At 35.7% G+C, this 27,985-nt stretch overlaps 1 protein-coding gene across 1 annotated transcript; it reads left to right on the top strand.

The window, feature by feature from the left end:
• The first annotated feature begins 33 nt into the window (after positions 1–33).
• LOC144969224 (nuclear pore complex protein Nup88-like) lies at positions 34–18,260 on the top strand. The gene is made up of 15 exons (XM_078908336.1): positions 34–351; positions 2,545–2,714; positions 3,271–3,396; positions 4,219–4,494; positions 5,578–5,749; positions 6,859–7,040; positions 7,446–7,522; positions 7,968–8,049; positions 9,147–9,251; positions 9,820–9,987; positions 10,815–10,937; positions 12,490–12,636; positions 14,352–14,478; positions 16,285–16,397; positions 17,991–18,260. Exons 1-15 carry the CDS (start codon positions 61–63, stop codon positions 18,049–18,051), a joined length of 2,220 nt encoding a protein of 739 aa, XP_078764462.1. The 5' UTR covers positions 34–60; the 3' UTR covers positions 18,052–18,260.
• Positions 18,261–27,985: the final 9,725 nt, after the last annotated feature.

Below are 27,985 nucleotides of genomic sequence, written 5' to 3'. Positions count from 1 at the left end.
CATAAATAGATATGTTTATCGCTATGGCAATTTTCATTGCAGAGTCTGTCACAATTCAAAATGGCGGCATCCACTGACAAACAGGGTTGGAGAGAATCTCTAAAAACTCACCCAGTTTGCAAACATTTAAAAACAAGTTTTAAAAATAAAAACATACATAGGAGTCAACCGACAGAAGCAAAGAATGTTATTTCAATTCATGGTAGTGATATGTTCATCTGGGATTTCTCAGATTCATCAATACTTCACTGTAACCTGAGAAATGTTTGTCCAGATTCCGATTCCGACGGCAGCAGATTGGCCGAGTTACGCCTCGCGGAAAAGAATAAAAATGATGCAAAGCAATACCAGGCAAGTAAATTCATTTCCATATTAGAGTCGAGAGACACAGAAATGCACCTTGCAAGTAAAACATAGCTGAATATTTCCCGATTATAAATTAACATCCTCACTCATAATCATTCATATTCATATATCTCAGATTTGTCCAGGGATTTTTCCTAATTTTGTTTTTGATCAGTCAGAAAATTTCCGGTAGGTCTTTTTTTTTTTTTTGTTCGTTTTGTTTATTTGTTTTAAAAAATTATTATTGATACTAATCACCAGTGACCAATGTGTAGGGGCCTACATATTTGAAGGTAGGTAACCCAAGGGGCCAAGCCGTTGTTATAGTTATAGTTATGGGCTCACCATTGTTGTAATACTGGTGTAATTTTAGGCACTTTGATAACATTTTCAAACTCAAAATACTTTGATTTGACTCAGTCAGGGGGGATAGGACATGAAAATACATAAAATTTGATACCTTATTTGTTTCTCTACGACCCACGGTTCCAGAGTTATTTATATTTTTCTACTGAAATTTTTTGTCAATTTTACAGAGAGACTCTGTGATCTCACCGCTGCCTCAAAACCAGCATCTCGCGGCGATAGGGAAATTTTGAGTCTTGCAGTCAACATGGCCCACTTATTGTTTTCAGTAATTTTGTTTCAATTGAAAAAATAAATGGCAAGTGTTAGATATCATTTTAAAGGTCAGAAAATAAGCTATATTTTCATATAAATCATTTTCATGTATGGAAAGTATGAAAAAAAAAATAAAGGATAAATGAAAATGGAAAAAAATATGAGGTTTTTGTCCTAAAAAGTGGGGTTGGTGGCGGAAAAAATAAAATAATGAGCGAGTGTATCAATTTTGATGAAATTTGGCAGAGATATTCTTCAAGTAATTGTCTATTGATGTATGAAGTATAATTAAAATGTATCCATAATTTAAAAAGTTCTTATAATTCAAAAATTTATAACTTTTTATTACATAAGCTTTCTGAGAAATACAATCAGGAATTAAGAATGAAATACACCGTTAGAAAGCTTGTTTTGTACCCTTTATAATGAACCAAAGTTAGTCACATAAGTTCACAAATAACGCCATGGTGACCAACACAGTAAAGGGTCAAAAATAAAGTTCCAAAAAACGAGTTTCACCTTACAGTGAGCCTATCGGCGGCCACTGGACTGGAGTTATCAAAGTGCCTAGTGTAATGAAAATACTCTCAAACCAACGCAAAATATTGCCATTTCAACATAAAATCAAGGCCATAATAATAATCGTAGTGTTTTTATGCACCTCCTTTGACGGTGTATCTTAACGGATCGTTTTTATACACCTCCGCATGCATCTCACCCAATTTCATCCAGCGATATTGTTTTTCTGTATTTGGACATGGCGAAAGTTATATTGTAACATCTTCAGGATGATTTTATTAATAAAGTTATATAAAAATAATAATAATTTAAAAAATCGAAATATAAATCCAGAAAATAGAAATTGCATTGAAGGTAAAATAATGTTTTAGAAAGACCTTATTGAATGTGATGAATAGTCAGGTGGCTCCCTAGCCCAGTGGACAAGCTGTCAGACTAGAAAGTACTGGGTTCGATTCCCTTTGTAGACTTTTTTAAAATTTACTTCATTTTTGTTTGCTTTTAAAAAATTTTTATTTTTTTTTCAAAAACTTTTTATCATGTTTTTAAAAAACTCCGATTTAAATTTTCTAAAATTATTTATTTGAGATCAGTATTTGTGTGCCATGTTTCTTTTTACTTTTGATTTTTTAAATTATTGTTATTATTCTTTCATTTATTATCATTGTATAAACGTACATCGGTAATCACTAAGCAGCGTGCTAAACTACAATCTAAAACTATTTCAACCTCATGGACCTATATGCAGCAACATTTTCATTAATTTACCACCACCGCCAACGGAGGTGTATAAAAATTATTATTGGTGGCATTTTTGTACACCTCCAACGGTGCAGGGCAGCAGAGATGCCCAATATCCACTTTTTAACTTTTTTTTCACTGATTTGGCAATTTGGACTCTGAATAGTTTCCTGTGGCTATTCAGACTCAAATTCCAAACACAGAAGGGGGGGGGGGGGGGGGGGGGGGAGAGAGAGACACACACAGTACATTCAATTTTCAGATTTGAATAGAGTAACTTTATTCATTTATTTTTTTTTTTTTATGGTGAAATTTCAGAAATTGGTGCTGTCAGATTGCTTTGGTTTTGATGTTGAAGCCATTGTCGTCAATCGATGCTGTAGTCACATTTTAGCATGGGGGCTGCATGGTATCCGTATCATTGAATTGCCTCGACGTTGGGGTGCAGGGGCTGTCTTTGAAGGAGGAAAGGAGAACATCAGCTGCAGGTAATGTTGATACTTATAATACCCACCCCTACTAAGCATATTCTAATTAAGAAACAGGGTTGGGTATCAACATTGTTCCGCACACCCAATGTTAAATTTTTATCGTCAAGCGCAAAGCACAGAATTACAAGCAAATTAAACACTATGTGGGAACTATTTTCTTACGTCACCACGACTTTTCAACATTTCCATTGTTTTTTGAATACATATTTCATGCTTTCTGCAGCTATGTGGTATTGTGGTATGACACTCGCTTTCGGATCGGAAGGTCCTGGGTTTGAGTCTCGCTCGGTGGATAGTTGAGTTTGGAAAAGGCTCTTTACTCATATTCTTTCACCGTACTCAGGTGTAATTTGAGTATATGGTCGTTACAGCATTGTCTCTGTCTGAGAAAAAAATGTAATATCGCATCATGTCTCGTTCTACATGTTGCTCTTGGTCAGGGACCATTTGTAAAGCGCTTTGAGCATGTATAGTAGATATTGTGCTATGTAAAAAGCTCAATGATTTGTGGTTTTTTAAAAAATCTTCAAGCCTTCTTTTTTTTCTTTTTCAGAACGACAATCATAGGAGAAAGAAATTTTCACGGCAATCATTCCGTCACAGTCCGCCAGGCAAAATGGCACCCGGGGAGTCAAACTCACTCGCATGTCGCTGTTCTCACGTCTGATAATGTTTTCAGGTATAGATGATCATTTTTAGTCTTAAATTTTACAAAATCTAGGAAGAGCGAGCACTGATGTTGGCATCAACACTTATTCTCATATGGGATTAATTGATGTATTATCAAACGACTTTGCTTGGTGGGTAGGAAATGCAGCTTTTGTTCATTAACTCTTGAAAAGCTAATGATAGAATATAAAAAAAAAGTAGAAGTCCTTCAGAGCCGTGAGGTCCATGGAGCTAGAGTTTATCCCGGTTTCTATCGTATGGAATGGACAATTCAATACCCATAGCTTACTACCCTTTGGATAGGACGCTCGTCTACACAAAGCACTTTGCTCCAAATCTAATAAGACCCAGCTAACCAATTACTGCTGAGTAGAAAGGGGGGGGGGGGCAAAAATTTTGACTTCGCTCTGTCCCTTTGCATGTGAAGTGACTGTTTTACCAACTGAGCTGACAGGACCCCCAGGTATCAAAAAGCTTGGGGAAAAAAAAAGAAAGAAACCCCAAAGAACTCAACATTGAACTTCTCTTAACAGAAAACCCATCCTAACAAAATGTGAAGTATTAACCAGGAGGGTGAAGTGGCCGAGTGGTTAAGGCACTGCACTGTGACCTGGAAGGTCTCGGGTTCGTGCCCTGCCTCAGGCACTTTCATTTTTTCCTTGGGCAACTGTCCGAGGGCTGTGGCTATCTTCATTCAACTTGTCTATTCTCCCATCCTGCCGAAGACATGCCATTTCTAATCCATTTTCATACTTTTATATTTGCTGTCTTTTGGTTTATTCTTTTCTAATATTTACATCATTCTACCAATTTTTATATATTATATCAACAGTATTTTTGACATCAGTGACCCCAACAACGCTGTGAATACCGTCCTGGTGGACAGTGCTGAGGTTTCCCTGAATGCGTCCCCTAGTAAATCCTTTGTGAGCTCTGCCCTCGGAGAGAATGCTGTGGCGTTTGACTTTGGTGCCTCTATCACCTTGAAACCCAAACCTCGTCCGTTTGGTAACAGTACTTTGATTCCAACAGTGGAAGTGTGGCCTGTGTATTGTGTGAGGGGGAACGGAGACGTGATGCTCTTGTACTCCCAGCTCTCAAACTACAGGTCAGATTTATATTTGTTTTGTTTTTTGTTTTTTTTTACCTTAGGAATGAAAGACGCCCAACTGTTTACTGGCATATTGCTAGTTGGGTTTTTTTGTTTTTGTTTGTTTGTTTGTTTCTTTTTTTTTTTCTTTTGTTGTTTGGTCTTAAGTTTTATTTTATCTTCTTCTTCTTCTTCTTCTTCTTCTTCTTCTTCTTCTTCTTCTTCTTCTTCTTCTTCTTATTATTATTATTATTATTATTGTTATTATTATTATTATTTTTCACTTCTTCTTCTTCTTCTTCTTCTTCTTCTTCTTCTTCTTCTTCTTCTTCTTCTTCTTTTTTTTTTTTTTTTAAATTTTCTTTTGTCTTCTTCCTCTCATTTTTCTTCTTCTTATTATTGTGCGGCTATGTGGTCTAGTGGTATGACACTCGCTTTCGGATCGGAAGGTCCTGGGTTCGAGCCTCGCTCGGCGCATAGTTGAGTCCTTGGAAAAGACTCTTTACTCACATTCTCTCACCGTACTCAGGTGTAAAATGAGTACCTGGCCGTAAACAGCATTGTCTTTGTCGGAAAAATTGTAATATCGCCTAACAGGCGTCATGTCTCGTCCTACATGTTAAATGTTGCTGTTGACCAGGGACCCCTTGTAAAGCGCATTGAGCACGTTAAGTGGATATTGCGCTATATAAATGCTCAATTTTATTATCATTATTATTACTAAACACCGCGTGCTTATGGATATTGACCTTGAAGTAATATGAAAAGAAAGAATATAATTTGAGACAAATACATGAATCGGCAACCCTTTTTTGTAAAGCAATAGCTGTTAGATTGTGTGCTATTTATTTTTTCTTCACACATTGGGATTTATTTATTTATCTGTATCTTTAATTTGTTTATCTGTTTGAATAATCAATTGATTTGTTTATTTATTTATTTATTTACAGACTATTTTGCCGTTTGTTTTAAAGAGTGTGTGCTATTTGGTTAACATCGCATATACTGTGTTTTTAAAAACAACGGCTGTATTTATGTTATGTGTTTATTATTATTAGTATCATTATTATGGTAATAATTTTTAAAATCTTCTATTTTTAGCACTTTGCGGTTACCAGTTTATGGGCCTTTGTCCATGTATCCGCCTGCGGAGGACAACTATGGTGTTGACGCGTGTTATATTCTGTGTCTGGACACACCTACACCCATTCTGGCAATCAGCACATGCGATGGCCGTCTACATCACTGTGTACAGATGGAGGATTCAGAGGAGGTCAGAATGATTAAGTAGTCCTTCAGAACCATAGGGCCAATGTTTCTATTGCGTGAAATGGACAATAGCAATTGTTTGCTATCCTTTGGATAGAACGCTAGTCTATTGCAAAATACTTTCTGCCAAGTCTAACAGACTCAGCTGCCCATTCACTGCAGGGAGGGGGGGGGTCAGAAAAAATCTCAACTGCACCCGGGATCGATCTTGGTCCCTTTGCGTGTGAAGTGAGTGCTCTACCAACTCAGCTATCGGGACCCCTCAGAATGATTATTACTCACAAAAAGGTTAAAAGGGAAAGGCTTTAGATGGATAAAGAACTGAACAAGTGTGTATGAAAGGTGCCAGACAAAGCAAGAGAGAAAAATACAAGGAATAAAAACAAGCTCCAAAAACAATCAGTCAACCTTGACTGGGGATCGAACCTCAGACCTTCTGATTACCGGTCAGACGACGTGCTACCATTACTACTTAAACAGATCTTTAGGCCTGATGCTTCAGCGTGACTATCAGTAATTTTATACAGGGAAATATCCACTGGCACCTTTCATACACACTTATTCAGTTCTTTATCTTACACTGGTGCCTGCTCCTTAATTTCTTACTTTGGATGGATACAGTACAAAAGAATAATAATATATGGTTTTTATATAACGCCTTACCCCGTATTAACAAGTTCAAAGCACTTCTTTAAAATGGCTTCTTGTAGTGTTTCCATCCGAATTCTTTCAATTTTCACCTTTTTGTGTGGTCTAGTGATATTACACTCTTATTCGGATTGGAAGGTCCTGAGTTTGAATAAACCAAGCGACCCATCGTTGAGTCCTTAGAAAAGGCTCTTTACTCACATTCTCTCTCTGTACTCAGATGTAAAATGAGTACCTGGCACTGTTGTCTCTGAAAAAAAATGTAATAGTGCCTAATATGAGTCATGCCTCGTCCTACGTGTTAAGTAAGTGTTGCAGTTGGCTATGGAGCACTTGTGAGGCGCTTTGAGCACTTTAGTGGATATTGCGCTATATAAGTGCTCTATTTTTTGGGGGGTTTCTTTTTTTCTGTTTTTTTAATCACTCTTTATTTTTCAATCCAATGTTGTCATCTGAATTTTTCAGTCTAACGAGGACCAGTCGGTCTCCAGCCAAGCCAGTTCCTTGTACAAAACAATTCCCCAACCATTCTTGTACGTCATCGAGTCGGTGGAGTTAGAACTTTGTTTGAGCTCGGCGTCATCCTCAGAACAGAATGGAATGGAGGAATTTTTCATGTGTCCTGTTCAACTACAGAATGGTGAGTAGTTATTTGAGCCTTGACAAATGTGTCAGTGCATGACATAATCAGTCGGAAGGTGAAAATTTATTTTGGATTCGCATTTTTTTGCTTTTTCTGAAAGAATATGCTCTCCACAGAGCATTTTAATCTTTATTTGAAGTAAATCGGGTGGTTTTTCATAGTTATGGTCAGATGTATGGGAAAGGTATCCAGCAACTTTTCTTAAATTTCATACTTTTTCAACTTGACTATCTGTAAAAAAATATTTAGAAGTAGAAGTGAAATTCAGCTTTCAATTTCAGATCTGCAACTTTTTTCACCTTCTTCTTCCTTTTTACTGGTGGTGAAATGACCTGGAAGTGTCACAAAGGTTGTAAAACCTCTAAAAACAAAAATAATACAAAACCCAAACATCTGCTCTCCATTCCAGTCATGACCGTTATACGTTCAGCAACGTCACTTCTATGGCTTTGCCTTGGTTGTCCACGGTTCAGCAGTACTTCCTAGGTATGTATCAATCGTTTGGGGGGGGGGTCCTGATAGCTCAGTTGGTAGAACACTTGCTTCACACACAAAAGGGACCGAGATCGATCCCCGGGTGCAGTCAAGATTTTTTTTTTTTCTGATCAGCAGTGAGTGGGTAGCTGGGTCTGTTAGATCTGGTGAAAACGATTGCTTTATCAACTGAGTTATCAGGCCCTCTATTAAAAAGATAATACTTTCTATTTCATTTACAGTTGTTATCTTCTCAAAGGCTAGCATGTCTAACCAAGATGAAGGCCATTTGAATTAATCTCTGTGAACTTTCACCTATGAATCTTGACTTTTCTATTCTAATTTACAATTCTTTTCCAAACTATTTTGATTCGATTCCCAAGATAAGACGGATAACCTGGACTTTTCTATTCTAATTTACAATTCTTTTCCAAACTATTTTGATTCGATTCCCTAGATGAGACAGATAACCTGGACTTGTCGGAGGAGAAAGAGTGTGTCGTGGAACACCTCGTCTGCACCAAACCTGTCCAATCTTGGTAAGTGATAAATTAGGGAGCATTTTATCATAGCATTGTATATTTATTTATCCAAAAAAGGTCGTCATGATATCTAGGAAGAATTAAAACATGAAGTAGCTGCATCGATTGGCAAAATGCCTTTCATAGATTATGGCTTTGAATTTGAACTTGAGCAAGATTGGAGACAGATAGTCAAGGGGTTTGTCTTGGTTTTTTTTAAATCGAGCACTTTGTCTTAATTCAACAGAATGCACCTTTTAATATATATATATCGTCTACTAAGCCATAAAGCATACCTGCCAACCCTCCCACTTTTGGCAAAATAATTTCTATTTTCATTCCTCCTTTCCGCTATTCCGCCATTGTTTCTAAAATTCTGATTTTCAAAAATTATGATGATAATGGTAAGAAGAAGAAAAGTGTGGGGGGGGGGGAGGGGGGGGGTTAAAAGGTGATTTTATTTTTTTTTTATGATTGTGAGCAGGGAGCCCTATAGGAAAATGGATTGCGCTCCTCCCCCTTCCCCATTCCATTAACACATTTGATATGTGGTTTTGCCAGCTGTGCCAGAACACTATCTTGATGTGTTTGGTGACAGATTTCTATTTCTTGTGTCAAATTCCTATTTTCTGACTTTCTGATTCCACTTTTGAAATGTAAATGGTTGGCAGGTCTGCATAAGGCCCAATTGAGCCAGATTTTATCTTTCTTCTTAAAATGATAGTAATAGTATCAGTTGCTTGCTACCCTTTTGGTAGGATGTTCATCTATAGTTAAGTAATTTTCAAATATTTGACAATTCTTTTGCTTTTTAAACAAAAGGGAAATAGTCAATTGACTGCATTGCTATAACAACAAACAAAATAGATTGTTGGTGGACCAGCTTACTGATGAGAAATCAAGAGAAAAGAGAATTATAATGCCAGATGAAAACAGAGGATAGAAATATCAAGGTGTCTCGGAGTCAAACTTGAAACTCTGTGTTTGGCTGAGATAGGTAGAGGTTACTATTTAATTGTTTTACTGTCTAGTTTTTACAATTTTAGACTTAATGCGGTCTTTTTTATTACGTCAACATTTTAATTGAGTCATTTTTCCACTCTTTCCTTCTTCAGCCCTACATCACCTGTCCTGGGAGTGGACGTGGTGAGCGATCCTGTGCTGGGCCCTACTCTAATCATTTTATCCAGCGATTACGATTTCACAGCTCTTCCGATTGGGTAAGTCTTATGAGGATCATGATGGTTCCTCTTTAAAAATACATGGAGTCAGACTTAACCTAGTTTTTATACCCAGTGTAGCTGGTTCTGTTAGAACTGGCAGAAAGTACTTTAAAATACGCTAGCGTCCCGTCCAATGGCAATTGCTATTGTCTGTTTCTCGCCATAGAAACCTGAATGAATTCTGTCTCCGTATGCCTCATAGCTCTGAAGGGCTACTTTTTTTTCCAATTTTGTGCCTAAGAAACCCGATATCTTTGTCTTTTCATGGCATTTAACACAAACATCAGTTACATTTAATAATAATATGATATACTTATATAGCACCCATTTATCCAATGACAAGTGCTCTATGGCGCTTAACAATGACTCGGACTATATAAACTGTCATACGTACTAATACCTGTACACAACTACACCCGTATGCTGAGCCCCATATACGGAAACAAATTCGCATACTCTTTACACACATATTACTAAATCATGTACCCTAATTTAAAACATACAAAGCACATTTTTTTCACCTTGTAGTATTGATTGATTTTCATCGTTTACTTTTATTTTCCAGACTCCATTACCAGTCCAACACATCCTTACAGTCTTCTGGAAAAAACAACACGTCCTCCTCCTCCTCGTCGTCGTCGTACTCTTTCTCCTCTCATCGATCCCAGACCCAGCCATTCAGTCAATTCATCGCACAGATTCTACAGAGGAAAACTTCCAACCCCTTGATAAGGTTGGTTAGGTCGATTTTCATTCAAACTGACAATTTACCAGAGCTGCCAACTTAAAATTTCAAAAAATAAAATTCGTAGTTTCCAAAGGAAAAAAGAAAAAGTCACTTTAAATAGCTTTAGAACTATATAATTTGCTCTCAGCAATATAATTTTCTCTCAGCATGGTCCAAAAATGCTCCAAAGGCCAGAATAATGTAGGTGGTTCTAAGGAACTAAACTTTCCTTTTCAACAAGATTTATGGAGTCAAAGAAGCGAATGCAGTTCTGTAGCTGGAGCCAAAAATTCCTAATTTTGCTAAATTTTCCTAGTTAGTACTGGACGGGTTTGAATTAGGGAGCAGGCACTGGTGTAAGATAAAAGATCTGAAACAGTGCCAGGCATAGGAGATAGAAAAATATGAAAAAGAAAAATCCACTAAACGTGTTCAAAGTGCTTTACAAGGGGTCACTGGCCAATAGCAACACTTAACATTAAGGATGGGACATGACGCCTGTTAGGCGATATTACAAATTTTTTTTCGGACAGACAATGCTGTCAACTGCCAGGTACTCTTTTTACACCTGACTACGGTGAGAGAATGTGAGTAAAGAGCCTTTTCCAAGGATTCAGCTATGTGCTGAGCGAGGTTCTTACCCAAGATCTTCCAATCCGAAAGTGAGTGTCATACCACTAGACCACATAGCCGCACGTAGATGTGTAATATAAATGTTTATAGAAGATAATGAAAAAATGAATAATGATGATAATAATAATAACTTTTTTTTTTTTTTTTTAAACAATTAGTCTTGTATTTTGACTCATGTGCTTGTCATTATTTTCTCCCAGATCCAACAGACAGACAGACCCAAGTCAACAGGAATGTTTCCAGTTGTTGAGTCGAGCTACTCAGATTTTGAGAGAGGAATACATAGAAAAGCAAGACCACGCCCGTGAAGAAATAGATTCCAGGTAATCTGCTCGAATTGGCCGAGTGGTTAAGGCATTGTATTGTGATCTGGAAGGTCCCTGGTTCGAGCCCTGGTTCGAGCCCTGCTCCGGGCACTTTTTTTTTTTCTTCCTTGGGCAAGATTATTAACCCCCAATTTGCTCACTTGGACAACATGTGGGTGATTCCTGTTGACATCGGACATCGTGTTTGATGGATTATCATCTATATTCCTTCATGGAATGCCTAGGCGACGATATCTTATGATGTCGTGGCGGGAGGGCGTAATTTGAATAACTGCCCAAAGTGCTTTACCATATATTTTTTCGACATAGATTTTACCGTTCGTGATCTCGTGCTGAACCACGGAAGCTGATCTACTGGTCTGAAATTAGCTAATATTTTATTATAGTTATAGAGTGGCTGATTTCGCTGGGATTTCAGCCACTGTGACCTCACCAGGCCATAACCCGACTCAGCCAAGGTTGCGCATTGAATCATGGGACGGTGTGAAAGTGAGAGTTGCGGTTCCGGTAAAACTTTGTTTACAAACATTTCCAAGTAATCCTGCCCAGTTTTTGACTTTATCCATCTTTGATGATCAGAATTTCATTCTAAAGGAGTAAGCTCACAACTATATCGTTCTATTATCTTACAATTTTCAAGTGTTTATACATTGATACGATCTTTATTCATTAAAATGCCTGAGACTTTCGTCAACCGCAATGCCGATATTAAGGCAATCGACACGTCTGTGCGAAACCGTTTTAAGTGGTCGTGGCTTGAAGAGAAGGATTTGCAAGGGAATTTTCTTTCGGATTACATAAGAAAAATTCCTGAAGCTGGACTTTGTTATTGTTTAATTTGTAAACGGCGTCTGAGTTACGGTGGTAGAGGCAAAGCATACCTTACTCGCCATGCCCAATCTTCGTTTCACAAGCTTGTCTTTGATGAAATGAAAGGAAACCAGAAAGGGTGATGCCCTAGCTGAGCCCACATCAAAGAAGTCATAGATATGGTGTGCATGTTATTCTCCAACTCCCTGTGTCAGTATTGTGTCATCAAATTGTAAGTAGATTTAGATATTCGTTATGAACTCTGTTTTATTATCTAATCAATACATCCATTTTATATAAATCAGCAGAATTTTATGTTACGTTTTTTTTTTGGTTTTTTTTTTTTTTTTTGGGGGGGGGGGGGGGGGTCATGCGAACATATGGCTGACATTTTTGAGCCTTTTCGCAAATTGTGCATTTACAGGCCTGGTAATATCACCTAACAGGTGTCGTGTCTCGTCCTACATATTAAATGCTGCTGTTAGCTATGAATCTCTTGAAAAGCGTTTTAGCACGTCGAGTGGATAATGCGCTATAAAATAAGCTCAATTTTTTTTATTCGTGTTTTTGTTTTTTGGGGGTTTTTTGTTTTTGTTTTTTTAAATTCTCTAATTTGTCACCTTTAATGGTTTTATGTCTAGATCTTCAGGTTCCTCGAAGTTTTCAATCAAAGTCGTAAGATTTTGTTATTTGTCATTGGAATATATTTGTAATTTCCATCCATCCCTTCACTTTTCAGAGTTGCCATTTTGAAAGACTTGAAAGAACATCAACTTCAGGACATCAAAAAGTTGAAAGACACGTCAAAAATGTTGAGAGAACACACACGGAATGTGGCAGATCGTCTCAACACATGTTCTGAAAACTACGATATCATTAGACAAAGGTTTGGGAAGGATAGCAATGATCTTAATTATAGTAATTGTAATGATAATGATAATAATAGTAGTAATAATAATAATGTTAATAGTAGTAATAATTATAATGACAGTAATAATGGTTACAATAAAATTATATTATTAATAGCAGTAATGATTAATGACAGTAATCATGAATACAACAGAGCTGCCAACCTACCGCAAAAAATGCGGAATTGTACGCATTTTCAGTGATTGTACGCTTGTATGCATTTCCCCCGAGATTGTACCCATTTTCAGTGTTCAGAGTCACTTCAGTTTTCTTTAGTTGTAAGAGCCCGGATGCTCGTATCGCTGTTATATTAAGCTTACTGGATCGTTCAAATTTTTACTCGATACCAATTCATTGCTCTATTATTCTATAATATAGTGAACTCGCTCCTATTGTTTTACTCCGATATCATGAAATCGAATATTCATCGTTAGCCCGGAAGCCAGTTTCAAGCTTTTACTTTTAGGCCTAGTTTCCTTCGATTTCAGGATTGTACCCATTTTTATGAAATCTCCCCCATTTTGAGGTCCCATTGTACACATTCTCATCAGATGGGGTTGGCAGCTCTGATACAATAAAAATTATAATATTAATAGTAGTAATAAGTATAAAGACAGGAATAATGGTTACAATAAAAATTATAATATTAATTGGTAGTAATAATTATAATGACAGTAATAATGGTTACAATAAAATTATAATATTAATAGTAGTAATGATTAATGACAGTAATAATGAATACAATAAAAATTATAATATTAATAGTTGTGATAAGTATAAAGACAGGAATAATGGTTACAATAAAAATTATAATATTATAGTAGTAATGATTATAATGACAGTAATAATGGTTACATTAATAATAATAATAATGATAGCAATAATAATAATAATTATGATGATGATGATGATGGTGATAATTATAATAGTACTAGTAGTGATAATTATAACGACAGTAATAATAGTTACAATAATATTATTAATGATAATAATAAGAAGAAAAAGAAGAATTATAATAAAAATGATGATGATGATGATGATAATAATAGTACTAGTAGTAATAATTATAACAACAGTAATATTAGTTACAATAATAAAATTAATGATGATAATAATAATAATAATAATAATAATGTGAACCCTTGTATAGCAAACAATACTCCATTAGACAGGGATCCAGACACTTTACATGGTTGATGCATGGACTAACAATTATGGGATTCACTGACTTAATTATGAATCATAAAAATCTTTAATGATGTCTGTGAAACCGTGCCAGCAAATGCAGGAAGTAAAAGTACAAGGAAAAAAATCAGCCTCTCTTGACTCAGGATCAAACCTGAGATCTTCTGATTATTTATCAGGAAAAAAAAGATAAAATAAGAAATACAGAAAAAAACGGTTAAACCAAAAATGTCAAGACTGAAAAGACCACTAAACCGAAAGGAAATCAAAATGCTGTAATTTTTTCCTCTTTGTTTCTGTTACTCACTTATGGATAAACCGAAAGCCACTATGCTCAAACTATTTTTAAACCGAAAAGAAATTGCCAAATAACAAAATAAGCTAAGAGGAAAAATATATTGCTGATGACTGAACAAAATTCCTATTACAACCCTATGCACAATGCTCTCTCTTGCATCCATTCGACACCGCTGACATGACTCCCTGGATTGTTTTTTTTGTCTCCAGATTGGACACCTTGCTATCCAAACTGCAGGGCCGGGTGCCAAACCTGTCGGAGGCTGAGAGAAATTTGTTGAGAGACTTGAAGGTCATTCAGTCCTGTATGCAGAGGTACAAGAAAGACCTGGATGCGGTAAGGGCCTTCATCGTCTACTTGTTACGTGTTGCTGTTGGTCAGGGACCCCTTGTAAAGCGCTTTGAGCACTTTTAGTGGATATTGCACTATATATTGTCTACTTGTGATCTAGACGTTATAAATTTGTTAAAGTGTTTATATTATAGACCTGTAAATTCTCAGTCAATTAACTGAAATCAGTCAATTTGTCAAATTCAAATATTTAAAAAAAAGGAAAGAAAGAAGTGAAGAAAGAAAGAATTCACAAATCGTAGTCGAATGACCGTATAGTAATTAGGAGTGTTCCATAACGCTACGCATAGCTCATGGGAGCCGTTAATATTAACGATGGATTTATTGCCAAGGCTAAGCGGCGCTTTTTAGAATTGGCGTGACTGAACACATTCCAGTGTAATTTCACACAGCCTTCGTTAAATTATTTTTTCACTTTCCAACCTGTCGTGATCCCAACGGTAGCCAATTTTAACTGAGCCGCCGAGCGATAAATTTCACTGTTTCGTCTAAGCCAAAATTGACCACAATTACAAGCTGGGGTTTAAAATTATAAAAAAAAATAAAATGCAAATGCCGGAAGTAACATCTCTAGTAGATGATGGAGACACCTTTAAATCGAAAGTTAGATTAGGATAGATTGCTACATGCACATTCCGATTCCCTCACATTGTAAACAAACTGGTTGACCGTTTCTTCACTGATTGAGTACCTGATTATAAGGAACAATGGTAAGTAGCCTAATTAATTCCCGTGCAAATCAGGACGTTTTCTGCCATTGTTTTGCTCAAGCGAGCTTGCTGTTTTGTGGCGATTTACCTTCATTTCGATTCTTTGAATTTTTCCGCTACGCCTGCCGAAGTTTCTTCTTGATAATTCACTTCTACTTAATAATTCAGTGTATTGGCCAGAAGTCATATTTATTTAAGTTTTTGTTTCTCTGTCATTTACTGATTGAAAATCAAGTTTGATCATTGCTACATTATTCTAATGTTCTCACAATGGCTGAGCTGTTACTGTTCGTGGATCGCAATTCAGACTTGTCGAGCATCGATAAAGTTAAAGATGTGAGTGTGAGGAATAAATTCAATTGGTCATGGCTAGAAGTTAAAGATGATAATGGTGATTATTTTTCTGACTATGTCAAAAAAAATTCCAGAGGCAGGAATATGACTTTGATGAAGTCATCTTTACCTATATGAATGACATGCTTATTTAGCATTCCTTCTACATCAAATTATGGCAGTCATATACTTCCAGTAAGAAATAACACCCACTATTTTAATGTATTGTATTTATCACTCTCCTCTCCAATGATGCCCTTATTTTTTTTAAAATAATTGAATCTTCAGTTTGTCGAAGAGTTTCAGTCAATTTTTATAGAGCTCATTTACAGGTCTAATATTAGAAATTCCATGGATTCAATATGTTGCAGGGAATGACATAGTCAGTTGGAGTGTGAAAAAGTTTGAACTGAGATATTGCCAAGTTTAGTTTAGATGGTCAATTTTTATAAAAAATGAGTTCTTGTCATAAATAATTAAATCAACTCTTTTTGTACATCTTCGGGAAATATCTAAGCTTAATATTTTTTACAGCTAGTCAAGTTGAAAAAGCATGAAATTTGAGAAAAGTTGCTGGATACCTTTCCCATACATCTGACCATAACTTCATGAAAAATTACCCGATTTACTTCAAATAAAGATTAAAATGCTCCTGTGAGCATATTCTTTCAGAAAATGCAAATCCAAAATTTTCACCTTCCGCCTGATTATGTCATGCACTGACACATTTGTTTGTTTATTTCATTAGGTGAGCACAAAAATGGAATACCAGGAGAGACAGAAGAAAAAAGAGACGTCCGTATCGAGTCCCGTCTTACAAGAAAAACAACTGAATCAAATCAAGACAATATTAAAAGAAGAGTAAGTAGAAATAGTGATAAACAAAAAGGAATTTAACAGCTTCAAAAAAGAAAAGAACAAAATACCAAACACGGAATGTTTCAGGCTCAAAACCCTTCTTCAGCCAACAACAAAAAACAATAAAGACATAAATATATTACTAAATTCCAGATAGATGACAGAGATAATTGTAGGTCTTCTCTGTAGATAAGTCTTGGAAAGTAACAAAAAAAGCGTTCAAGAAAAATATTGGAAAGTAAATTAAAAAATTGTTCGAACTTTTTTTTTTTTATTTATTACTTTCCAAGATTTTTCTGAGATTCGATCCCCAGTCGAGGTAGACTAATTTTTTGGGATGTTTTTTGGTTTTTTTTTGTATTTTTCTTTCTTGTTCTGTCTAGCACCTTTCATACACACTTGTTCAGATTTATTTTATATAAGGTTATTCTTTAACTTAGCCAATTACTTTAAACCCATTGTCTAAATCTGTTATCATACTGACGTAAACTAGACACTAAAATTGGAATTTCAACAATCTAAATTAATAAAAATTGTGTCATTCTGTGGTTTTTTGGGTTTTTTTCTGTGTTTATTTATTTTTTTTATTTTCAGTCTAATATTTAGAATTTAGATTCAGTTTTCTGTGTCTGATTGGCCTGGACTTTGCAATGGATTCACATTTTTCCTCTTTTTCTTTTTTTTTTTTTTTTTTTTTTTTTTTTGGTCATTTTGTGACCTCATTTGTGGCTATGTGGTCTCATGGTATGCCACTCGCCTTTTTGATCAGAAGGTCCAGGTTTTCGAGTCTCGCTTTGAGAAGCGCATATTTGAGTCCTTGGAAATGGCTCTTGACTCACATTCTGTCACCGCACTCAGGTGTAAAATGAGTACCTGGCAGTTAATAACATTGTCTCTGACAGAAAAAAATAATTTTAACATCACCTAACAGGCATCATGTCTCATCTTATATGTTAAGTGTTACTGTTGATTAGAGACCTGCTGTAACTGGGTGGGGATCCTGACCTCCCATAGCGGGCAGGGAGTACATACTGTGTCTTCTATCCCCTTATATCTGTTTTCCAACATGCTTTCTGTCTTTGTGTTCAAATGAGATAACTTGGTTTTTTCCTGGCCCTGGTCGGAGTCCTGGCTGGGAGGGAAACAGTCAAATGCATAGTCATTATTTTGGGAGATGATATTTTTTTCCTTGTAAAGCATCTCTCTTGTGTCCGGATAAGACTTATGGGTGATCTCAAACTAAGTACATTTGTGGTATGCTCTTGGAATCTACAACTGATCCCTATTTGTTCCCAGTTCCCCTATGTCTTACTTTTTTTTGGGTGCTTTAATTGTAATTCTAGAATTTTTTACTATCCCATTTTCTTCCTTTTTACTGGCGCTGATATAACCTAAATGTGTTGCAAGCGCTGTAAAACCCTTAAAAACAAGCAAACAAAACAGACCTGCTGTAAAGTGCTTTGAGCATGTTTAGTGGATATTGCACTATATAAATGTTATTGTTTTTTGTTTTGTTTTTTTTTTACTCCAACCTCACTCCCTTCTTGCAGACTTTTATTAACTTAAATTAACTTACTTTTTTTTTTATTTCCTCAGAGCCAATGAGATAGAAGACCTGAAGAGTGAAATATCCTATTTGAGTAAAGCGATGACTTAGAATTCTTGTCAATTCCTGGATGCCGTTAACAACGTTATGTTGTTGTTGTTGTTGATACAGTGAACTTGGATGAAGACGATTCGTCAATGTAGAGGTGATTTGATTTCAATTTCACAAGACATTGAATGAATGAGAAAAATTGATAAATTAGTTTTTTTTGTGTTTTTTTAAGCTTATTCATTATGTCCGATGATTAAATAAATGATATGTAAAAAAAAGAATTTGTGAGAAGTTTCTTTATACCTTGAAAATTTCGGATTTTTTGGGGCCAATTTTCCATATATTTACGGAATTCAGTATGTTATAAACCTTCAGTATACTATTTTCCGGTTACTTGTTAAACGGGGGGGGGGCTACATAATGTCTTTTTACTGGAGTTGAGCACTCAGAAAGGTGTTGGTCTATGTGTTTGCGTAAAATTCAGTAACTTTTTGCATCTTGAATTGGCAGCCTATTAACAAAATAAGAATAGAGTTTTGTTTTTTTAATTCCCTATTTCATCCCCAATGGAAAATTTTGTCTCTAGGATCTATTCTTGGGTAAAACTGGATGGAATAACTCAGGTGTCAGCTGCAGTGCAGCGTTGTAAACTGTTGAGTAATAGTAGCAGTAGTGGTAGAAGCAGCAGCAGCAGTCTTAGTAGTAGCGTATGGCTACACCTCCAAATTCATTTCGTCAACCCAGCTTCAAAAGTCTTCCACTTGGCAACGATTGAGTCAGCATAGTATCTTTTCCTATTTTTCCATTTTCATTGAGTTGGGGGTGTGGGTCCAGGAGAAGGAAGAACCTTGTGTGGACGCTGGTTTGGATCATTCTTGGTCTGGCTACTCATCTCCAGCTGTTCCAGCAGGATTGGATCTAGGTTGGTATCACCTTCAGGGTCATGGCAGTGCACAAGCTGCTGTAAGACGGCAACGTGATGATCCTTCGCAGGAGAGTGTTGAGTTAAGGCAAGGTGACTTGCTCAAGGTCATATATTGGGGTGACTAGTGAAACTTGGTACCTTTCCAGTACAAAGCAAAGCGGCTATGTGGTCTAGTGGTATGGCACTCTCTTTCAGATCGGAAACATCCTGGATTCGAGCCTCGCTCTGCGCATTGTTGAGTCCTTGGAAAAGGCTCTTTACTCATATTCCTTCACTGTACTCAGGTGTAAAATGGGTACTTGGCCGTTAACAGCATTGTCTCTGTCCGAAAAAACTGTCATATCACTAACAGGCGTCGTGTCTCGTCCTACATGTTAAGTGTTGCTGTTGGCCAGGGACCCCTTTGAAAGCCCTTTTAGTGGATATTGCACTATATAAAAGCTCAAACTTGGTACCTTTTGGGTACAAAGCAAAGAACATACCACTGAGCAACTCTGCCCCTGTACATAATTAGTAATTCTAAGGGATTATCTGTTTTGTTTTGTTTTAAGAGTTTTACAGCGCTTGCAACACATTAAGGTCATATCAGCGCCAGTAAAAAGGAAGAAAATGGGATAGTTAAAAGTTCTAGTTCTAGTATTAAACTTAAAGCACCCAAAAAAGGTAAGACAGGGGAATAGGAATCAGATGTAGATTCCAAGAGCACACTATCAAAGTATACTTAGATTGAGATCACCTAAAAGTCTCATCAAGACACAAGCGCAGGATCCCAATAATAGGAACACACTCAAATGTTTACAAATCATATGTTAAAAATAAAAAATAACAATACATAACAGAGAGAAGATTTACAAGAAAAAAAAATCATCTCCCAAAATTATAACTATACATTCGACTGTTTCCCTCCCAGTCAAGGACTCCGACCAGGGTCAGGACAATACCAAGTACAATCTCATTCCAAGACAAAGACAGAAAGCAATTGAAAAACAGATATAGGGGGATAGAAGACAATGCAAGTACCTTCCTGCTCACTATGGGATGTCAGGAACCCCACACAGGACGTACAAGATGGAACACTGTCAATTTATGATTGACAAGTTTCATTTCAGGCCTCCTCAGTCCTTCCAAGCATTAATTGGGTTGCTTGACTCCTCGTTCACATGATAAAGTAGCCCTTCAGAGCACCATTAGGCCCATGGAGCCAGAGTTTATCCCGATTTCCATAGCATTAGATGGACAAAGCAATTGCTTGCTACCCTTTGGATAGAGCACTAATCTATTGCAAAGACTGGACACAAAGAGAACTTTTCTCCCGTCTGCTACCCTTTCGATAGAGCACTAATCTATTGCAAAGACTGGACACGAAGAGAACTTTTCTCCCATCTGCTACCCTTTGGATAGAGCACTAATCTATTGCAATGCAAAGACTGGACACAAAGAGAACTTTTCTCCCATCCGTCTGAATTTTATGCAAAGCTTTGTTTTGTTTTTAAGGGTTTTACGGCGCTTGCAACACATTTAGGTTATATCAGCGCCAGTAAAAAGGAAGAAAATGGGATAGTTAAAAGTTATAGAATTACAATTAAAGCACCCAAGAAAAAGTAAGACAAAGGGGAACTGAGAACAAATAGGGATCAGATGTAGATTCCAAGAGCATACCACCAATGTACTTAGTTTGAAATCACCTACAAGTCTCATCCAGACACAAGCACAAAATCCAACAAATGCTTACATTATACATTCAAAATAAAAATAATAATACATAACAGAGAGATGATTTACAAGGAAAAAAATATCATCTCCCAAAACAATAACTATGCATTTGACTGTTTCCCTCCCAGCTAGGACTCCTGCCAGAGCCAGGACAAAACCAAGTAATCTCATTCCAAGACAAAGACAGAAAGCATGTTGGAAAACAGATATAAGGGGATAGAAGACACAGTATGTACCTCCCTGCCCGCTATGGGAGGTCAGGATCCCCACCCAGATGCAAAGCTTAATCTGTAAATATGAATGTGGTCTTCTTCATTTAAAATATATACATAAATAAATGAAATACAAAGATCTTTAATTTTTGATTTTGTATACGCTTACTACACTTTATTCCTGTGAGTTTAATGCAAAAATAACAAAAATGAGTAAAAGATTAACACAGGTATTAATATGAATATGAGTTCAGACAAACAAAATTATGCTTGTATGGACAAGACAAACATTTCAATGAAAATCAACATGAATTCAGAAAAAAAGTTTTTAAAAAAGCAGAATACATTTAATTTAAAGGTAAATACATTGGAATCTGCATAAAGTCAACACTTAAAATCAAATTCTGCTTTAAAGACAACACTTCATGTTGGCCCAAAATTGTCTTTTCTTTATGCAAGCGATGGGGGGTCCTGATAGCTCATTTGGTAGAGCACTCGCTTCACAATCAAAGGAAATTAGATCGGTCAGGGTGCAGTAAAGAGTTTTTGCTGACCCCCTACTGTCCAGCCAGTAAGCAAGTCGGAAAGCAGATATATATATATATACATAAGGGTATAGAAGTTTTTATGGGTTTTACGGCGCTTGGAACACATTTAGGTTATATCAGCGCCAGTAAAAAGTAAGAAAATGGGATAGTAAAAAGTTCTGGAATTACAATTAAAGTACCCAAGAAAAAGTAAGACAAACGGGAACTAGGAACAAATAGGGATCAGATGTAGAATCTAAGAGCATACCACCAATGTACTTAGTTTGAGATCACCTATAAGTCTCATCCGGACACAAGCACAAAATCCAACAAAGAGGAATACACTCAAATGCTTACATTATACATTAAAAATAAATATAATGATACATAATAACAGAGAGTGGATTTACAAGGAAAAAAATATCATCTCCCAAAACAATAACTATGCATTCGACTGTTTCCCTTTCAGCCAGGACTCCGAACAGGGCCAAGTAATCTCATTCCAAGACAAAGACAGATAGCATGTTGGAAAATAGATATAAGGGGATAGAAGACACAGTATGTACCTCCCTGTCCACTATGGGAGGTATCGGGATTCCACTGTGGTCCGATGATATGAAGACCATGATAAATTCAGGAAAACAAAAATTGTAAATTAAAGACATTTTATCACTGTAAATTGTAAACCATAAATTAAAAAAATACTAGACATGAAGTCAGTAAAACAATATTTGATGGTGAATAAAAAACATTTATATCAAATATACAATTATTCCGTCTACTTTAATGCCGAATGGAACCATTTGGAGGATGCGATGCACTCACGTGAATACTTTTAGCATGCATCTTTCAAGTGATCAGTACAATTAAAACACATGAATTCATTAAACCCCACCCCAAAAAATCACAAAAACAATTGAAATGTGGAGATGTTTGTTTTGTTTTGTTTTTAAGGGTTTTACCCCGCTTGCGACACATTTTTTTTGTTTGTTTGTTTGTTGCTTTAGGTCTCTTCCAACACAATTGAGGTTATATGAGAGACCGCTGAAACAAAAAAACAAGCAATCTAACAAAAATAGTACAAATGTCAATCAAAATCATAACCTAAAGAGATCATAAGCTAAATTATAAATAACCAAGAACAAACAGGCAGAGGATTTACAGGAAAAAAAATATCCCCTGTCAAAAATACAATCACAAACCAAAGAAGCAGGATAGGCTAGTAAAGAGAAGAAGAAACGACATCACTATCGGATCGTACACCCATGCGAACATCATAGGTATATGATTCAAGGGTGATGCTCCCATCCAACCACCCGCTGCGACACATTTAGGTCATTTCAGAGGTAGTAAAAGGGAAGAAAACAGGATAGTAATTATAATTCTAGATTTACAATAAATAAGCACACAAGAACAGTAAGACAAGGTGGTGGAATGGTAAAAATAGGGAACAGTTGTAGATTCCAAGAACAGATTATCATTGTGCATAGTTTGAAATCACCTACAGGTCCTTCCAGACACCAGCACAGGATCTGACTAAGTGGAGCACACTCAAATGCTTACATCGTGCATTAAAAATACATAATTGTAGAGAGATGATTTACTTAAATGAAAAAAAAAATCATCTCCCAAAACTACTATAACGCATTTGACTGTTGTCCTCCCCGCCATGGACCCTGTCCAGGGAAAAGACGAAACCCAAGTAATCTCATTCCAAGACAAAGACAGAAAGCAAGTTAGAGAACAGATATAGGGGTATAGAATAGTGAGTGACCTCCCTGCCCATTATGGGAGGTCAGGAACCCCACCCAGAAGTATGGAGATGAAACAATAATAATGATGATATATATATAACGGTATAAAGTAAATGTATCCAACCAATATCAGGTATAATGTGTAATTACTAACGAAAGAGTGAAAATGGAGAGGCTTCGCATGGAAACAAAACAGACAATGGACGTTTTGGGTACAAACCCTTCGTCAGAACAATACACAAATTAACGTGGAAAACTAATAAAATAAAATAATGTAGATCTATAAGAAATTCAGAAAAACTGAATTTATTTTGAGAAAATAAAAAAATCGTACAAAAATTAATATCAATTGAATTTTTTTTTTTTTTTCAAAACTATACGTAGAGGAAAATAATTGCGCAGAATTTTTCATTATCAACTTTTTTTAAACAGCGTTAATGATTGATTGTTTCTTGGTTTGCTTTATTACAAGTTTAATGGTACTGGGAATTGTACTTTAAATATAAATTTGTTTGAGAGCCATGGAGGGAAGAGATGAGCTATGAGAACTGCTTTTCAATCGTATTGTTTTGTTTTTAAGGGTTTTACAGCGCTTGCAACACAATAAGATAATATCAGCGCCAGTAAAAAGGAAGAAAGTGGATATAGTAAAAAGTTCTAGAGTTACAATTAAAGCACCCAAGAAAAGGGGAATTGATTCAAATCGGGAATAGATGTAGATTCCAAGAGCACACTATCAAAGTACTTAGTTTGAGATCACCTAAAAGTCTCATCCAGACACAAGCACAAGTTCCCACTAAAAGGAATACACTCAAATATTTACTTTACAAATCATAAATAATATCTAAACAAAATATAATACAGTGCATAACAGAGAGATGATTTACAAACAATAACTATACATTTGGCTGTTTCCCTCTCAGCAAGGGCATCCGGTCAGGGACAGGACAAAACCAAGTAATCTCATTCCAATTCCAAGACAAAGACAGAAAGCATGTTGGAAAACAGATATAGGAGGATAGAAGACACAGTAAGTGACCTCCCTGCCCACTATGGGAGGTCAGGACCCCACTCCGGAAGTGCTTTGACACTCATCAGGTGATTTCTTAAATATATTCACTCAAAAAAAGAGAAAAAAAAACAACCCAAAAACCCGTTTTTTAAAAGGAAAAACACACATCTAACTCTAACAGCCTCCATCACTGCTAAGGATTACATCTGGGGCCATGACAAAATCAAGTCGTTTTAACCAATCATAAGGTCAAAAAGTAAACCTTAAAATTAACAACACGATTATATACAGTGCAACCTCGATATAACGACATCGTCGGGACCGGGAAAACGTGTTGTTATAGAGGGATGTCGTTACAGAGAGGTTTCCTATGTGTGTATATCAGGAGGTGTTTTGGGTCTTGTGTAGTGAATGTATACTTTTTCATTTTCCCTCTGTAGTTTATCCGGGCTTGGGACCGGCAATGAATGGAGAGTGGACAAAGGATTTATAAACAGTCCAGTGTTGACCTGTCACAGGCATTCATTGGGTGAAAGGCGAGCCTTCTGATTGGCTGCGGTGTTATACAAATGTGACTATTGATTGGCTGAAAAAGAAGCGTTTTCATTGGCTACAATAACTAGCTCTGGGGTTATTACGAGTAGACAACATACATAGAATGGAAGATACCACTTGTAATAGTTACGAACAATTTCATGGTAGACAAACACGTTCAAGGTTTGTCTGACCAGAAATGTCGTTATACAGGGGTTTTGCTGAAATGTACGTCGCTATAGAGGGGTTTTTATTACTAATGATATATAGTAAAATAAAATGGGACCTGACTATCATGGCGTTATACAGGGAATGTCGCTATAACGGATGTCGTTACATCGGGGTTGCACTGTATATATATTTTTAATTACTTCTCATTTTATAATTCACAACCCAAATTGATAGAGGTCAGAACAAGGGTTATCACAATCATTCTGTTTCATAAGAAAAAGACTAAAATTCTAAAAATAAGAAAAAGTAAAAACAATGTAAATAAATTTACATAAATTAACTCTTGGTGACCATGGCTGCAAAATAATTGGTTATAAATAGAATATAAGTAAGATTAGAGTAATTTCCCCTCACTTTTGATTTGTAAAGAATTTGTACACGAACCTCATCATCAAGTCTTGATTTGATGTGTCACAACTATAGCGAAATGCATAACAACAAAACACAGATACACACAATATTTATGATGATGATAATAATAATAATAATAATAATAAAAATAATAATAATAATAATCATCATCATCATCATAATAATAACAATAATAATAATATGAATATGAATAACCACTACCACCACCAAGAAAAAGAAAAAGAAGAAGAAGAACAAGAAAAACAGAAGAAGACGAAGAGAAAAAGAAGATGAAGAAAATAAAAAGAAGGAGAACAACAACAAATCCATCCAAATGAAATGAAATCATGTGACTTTTACAAAAGAAATGTCATGAATACTGAGATAAAAAAAAATAACATTTAATAATATCATTGTATTAGTAAATATAAATAATTAAATACGATTTAAATTAAATTGGAAGATTTAATATCAGATCATTTGGTCCTCGGAATGGAGACAGAACTGAAATGAATTTTTATTGGAAAGAACATCTTATTATGCAATCTGGAGGTATGATACGAATAGAGGAAATGAGAGGATGATGATTAGAATAATAATCATGATGATGATTATTATTATTATAATCATGATGATGATAACAATTATTATGATAATAATGATGATTATGATGATGGTGACGACAATGATGGTGATTGAGATTGTGATGAAAATATAACAACAACTATAAAATTAAAATAATGCACCTCATTTAAATGGCCGTAATAGGATTATATGGCAGAGATAAATTAATACCTCTAAAACAACAACGTACAACAAACATACAATGTCATACCTTGGCTACTAAATCCTGATAAAATATGAGTTACAGCTTGGTCGTAGTAATGAAAGCCATTCACAAACATCATGATAAATAAAAATAATAAAAGTAGGGGTACTGATATTTTCCTTATACAGTCCACTCCGGATAATCGCAACTCGGTTAATAGCAACTGTCGGTTAATCGCAACATTTCCCAAGAAACGGAAAGTGAGATAGGGCAAGGTGACTTGCTCAAGGCCACACAGTGCAGCGGCGGGTGATCGAACTCAGTACCTTTTGGGTATGAAGCAAAGACTGTACTGCTGAGCGACGCTGACCCTAATCACATTCAACATTGCTGTCCTTGACTATAATGTCATTTATGTAAGAGTAAATAAACAACAATGTGAAATTGAATGTAAGCTTCAATTTAATATGCGAAAACAGATAAAATGGATGTTTCAGGTTTCCCCTTTATCAACAAAACAGGATGAATGGAACACTACAGATGAATGAGATAATGTGGTAGTCGCATTGTTAAGATGAATAAACAAAAAACATTCAATTTTATCTGTTTTCGTTTATTAAATTGAAGCTTACATTCAATTTCACATTGTTATTTATTCTTCAAGCTTCGAGCAGCAACATTTACATTTATGTAAGAATGTAATGTACTTTTTTACTGGAGTCCAGGGTTCAGATAGGGGTCGGCCGATGTGTTTGCATAAAAATTGCGTAAAATGTTGGTCTGAAGTTTACATAAAAAGACATTTTATACACAATAACCAAAGAAGAAAAAAAAGATTGTATACAGTACAGTTATGTTCTGAAACCATAATCATCATAAGTTGAAAAGTTTCTTATGAAACATTTATTGGAATATTACATACCAGCCAACCCTTCCACTTTTGGCTGAATCATTCCTATTTTCACTCTTCCTTTCCACTATTCCGCCATTGTCTCTAAAATTCTGATTTTCAAAAAATGATGATAATGGTAATAAAAAAAGGGGAAGGGGGAATAGGGGATTTTCTTCTTTTTTTTTTTTAATGCTTGCCAAAAGAATGTGAGGGATTGGCAGGTCTGGAATGTTAACGATTCCCTCTACACAATGACATAAATAGTTTGTCAATAAAACCTTTACAAAGAGAAGATAATTCTATTAAAATATTTGTCCAAAAAAATGGTTGGCACGTTTTGATTATGGGGATGTAACAGGGCAAAATTACAGTCATGACGAATTTACAGGGGAAAACAAATTAAAGAAAATAAGATAGATAGGTTATCTAATTATCGGTAGGTTATGAAACACATTATTTGTAAGTAGTCTATGTATTGATATGTAATCCAAGTATTGATAGGTAATGAAACACAGGATTGGTAAGTAGCCTAAGTTTTGGTAGGTAATGAAACACAGGATTGGTAAGTAGCCTAAGTTTTGGTAGGTAATGAAACACAGTATTGGTAAGTAGCGTAAGTATTGGTAGGTAATGAAACAGTATTGGTAGGCATCCTATGTATTGTTAGGTAGTCTAGATATTGGTAGATAATGAAACAATATTGGTAAGTAATGAAACACAATATTGATAGGTGGCCTAAGTATTGGAAGGTTATGAAACACAGTATTGATATGTAGCCTAAGAACTGAGAGGTAGTTTGGGTATTGGTAGGTAATAGAATATTGGTGGGTAGCCTATGAATTGAGAGGTAGTCTGGGTATTTTTCAGTTATGCAACACAAATAGATAACGTGGATGCCAGCGGTTAAATGAACTGAAACCTGAAAGTCAAATGTCAACATTTTGCAAAACTGGAAAAGATAAAGATAAAAAATTTAATAGACATACGCGCTGCCTTTAATTTGACTTCCGCTCTCTGAACCCTGAAGATATCTGGTATTGTCAATCTGCTTCCATATATAAAGAAGAGAGGAGA

Source organism: Berghia stephanieae, chromosome 3 (assembly GCF_034508935.2).
Source record: "Berghia stephanieae isolate SIO BIC M18660-M18661 chromosome 3, UCSD_Bste_1.3, whole genome shotgun sequence".
NCBI lineage: Eukaryota > Metazoa > Mollusca > Gastropoda > Nudibranchia > Aeolidiidae > Berghia > Berghia stephanieae.
The sequence above is the reverse complement of the archived record's forward strand: the minus strand, read 5'-3'. Positions and strand labels throughout refer to the sequence as shown.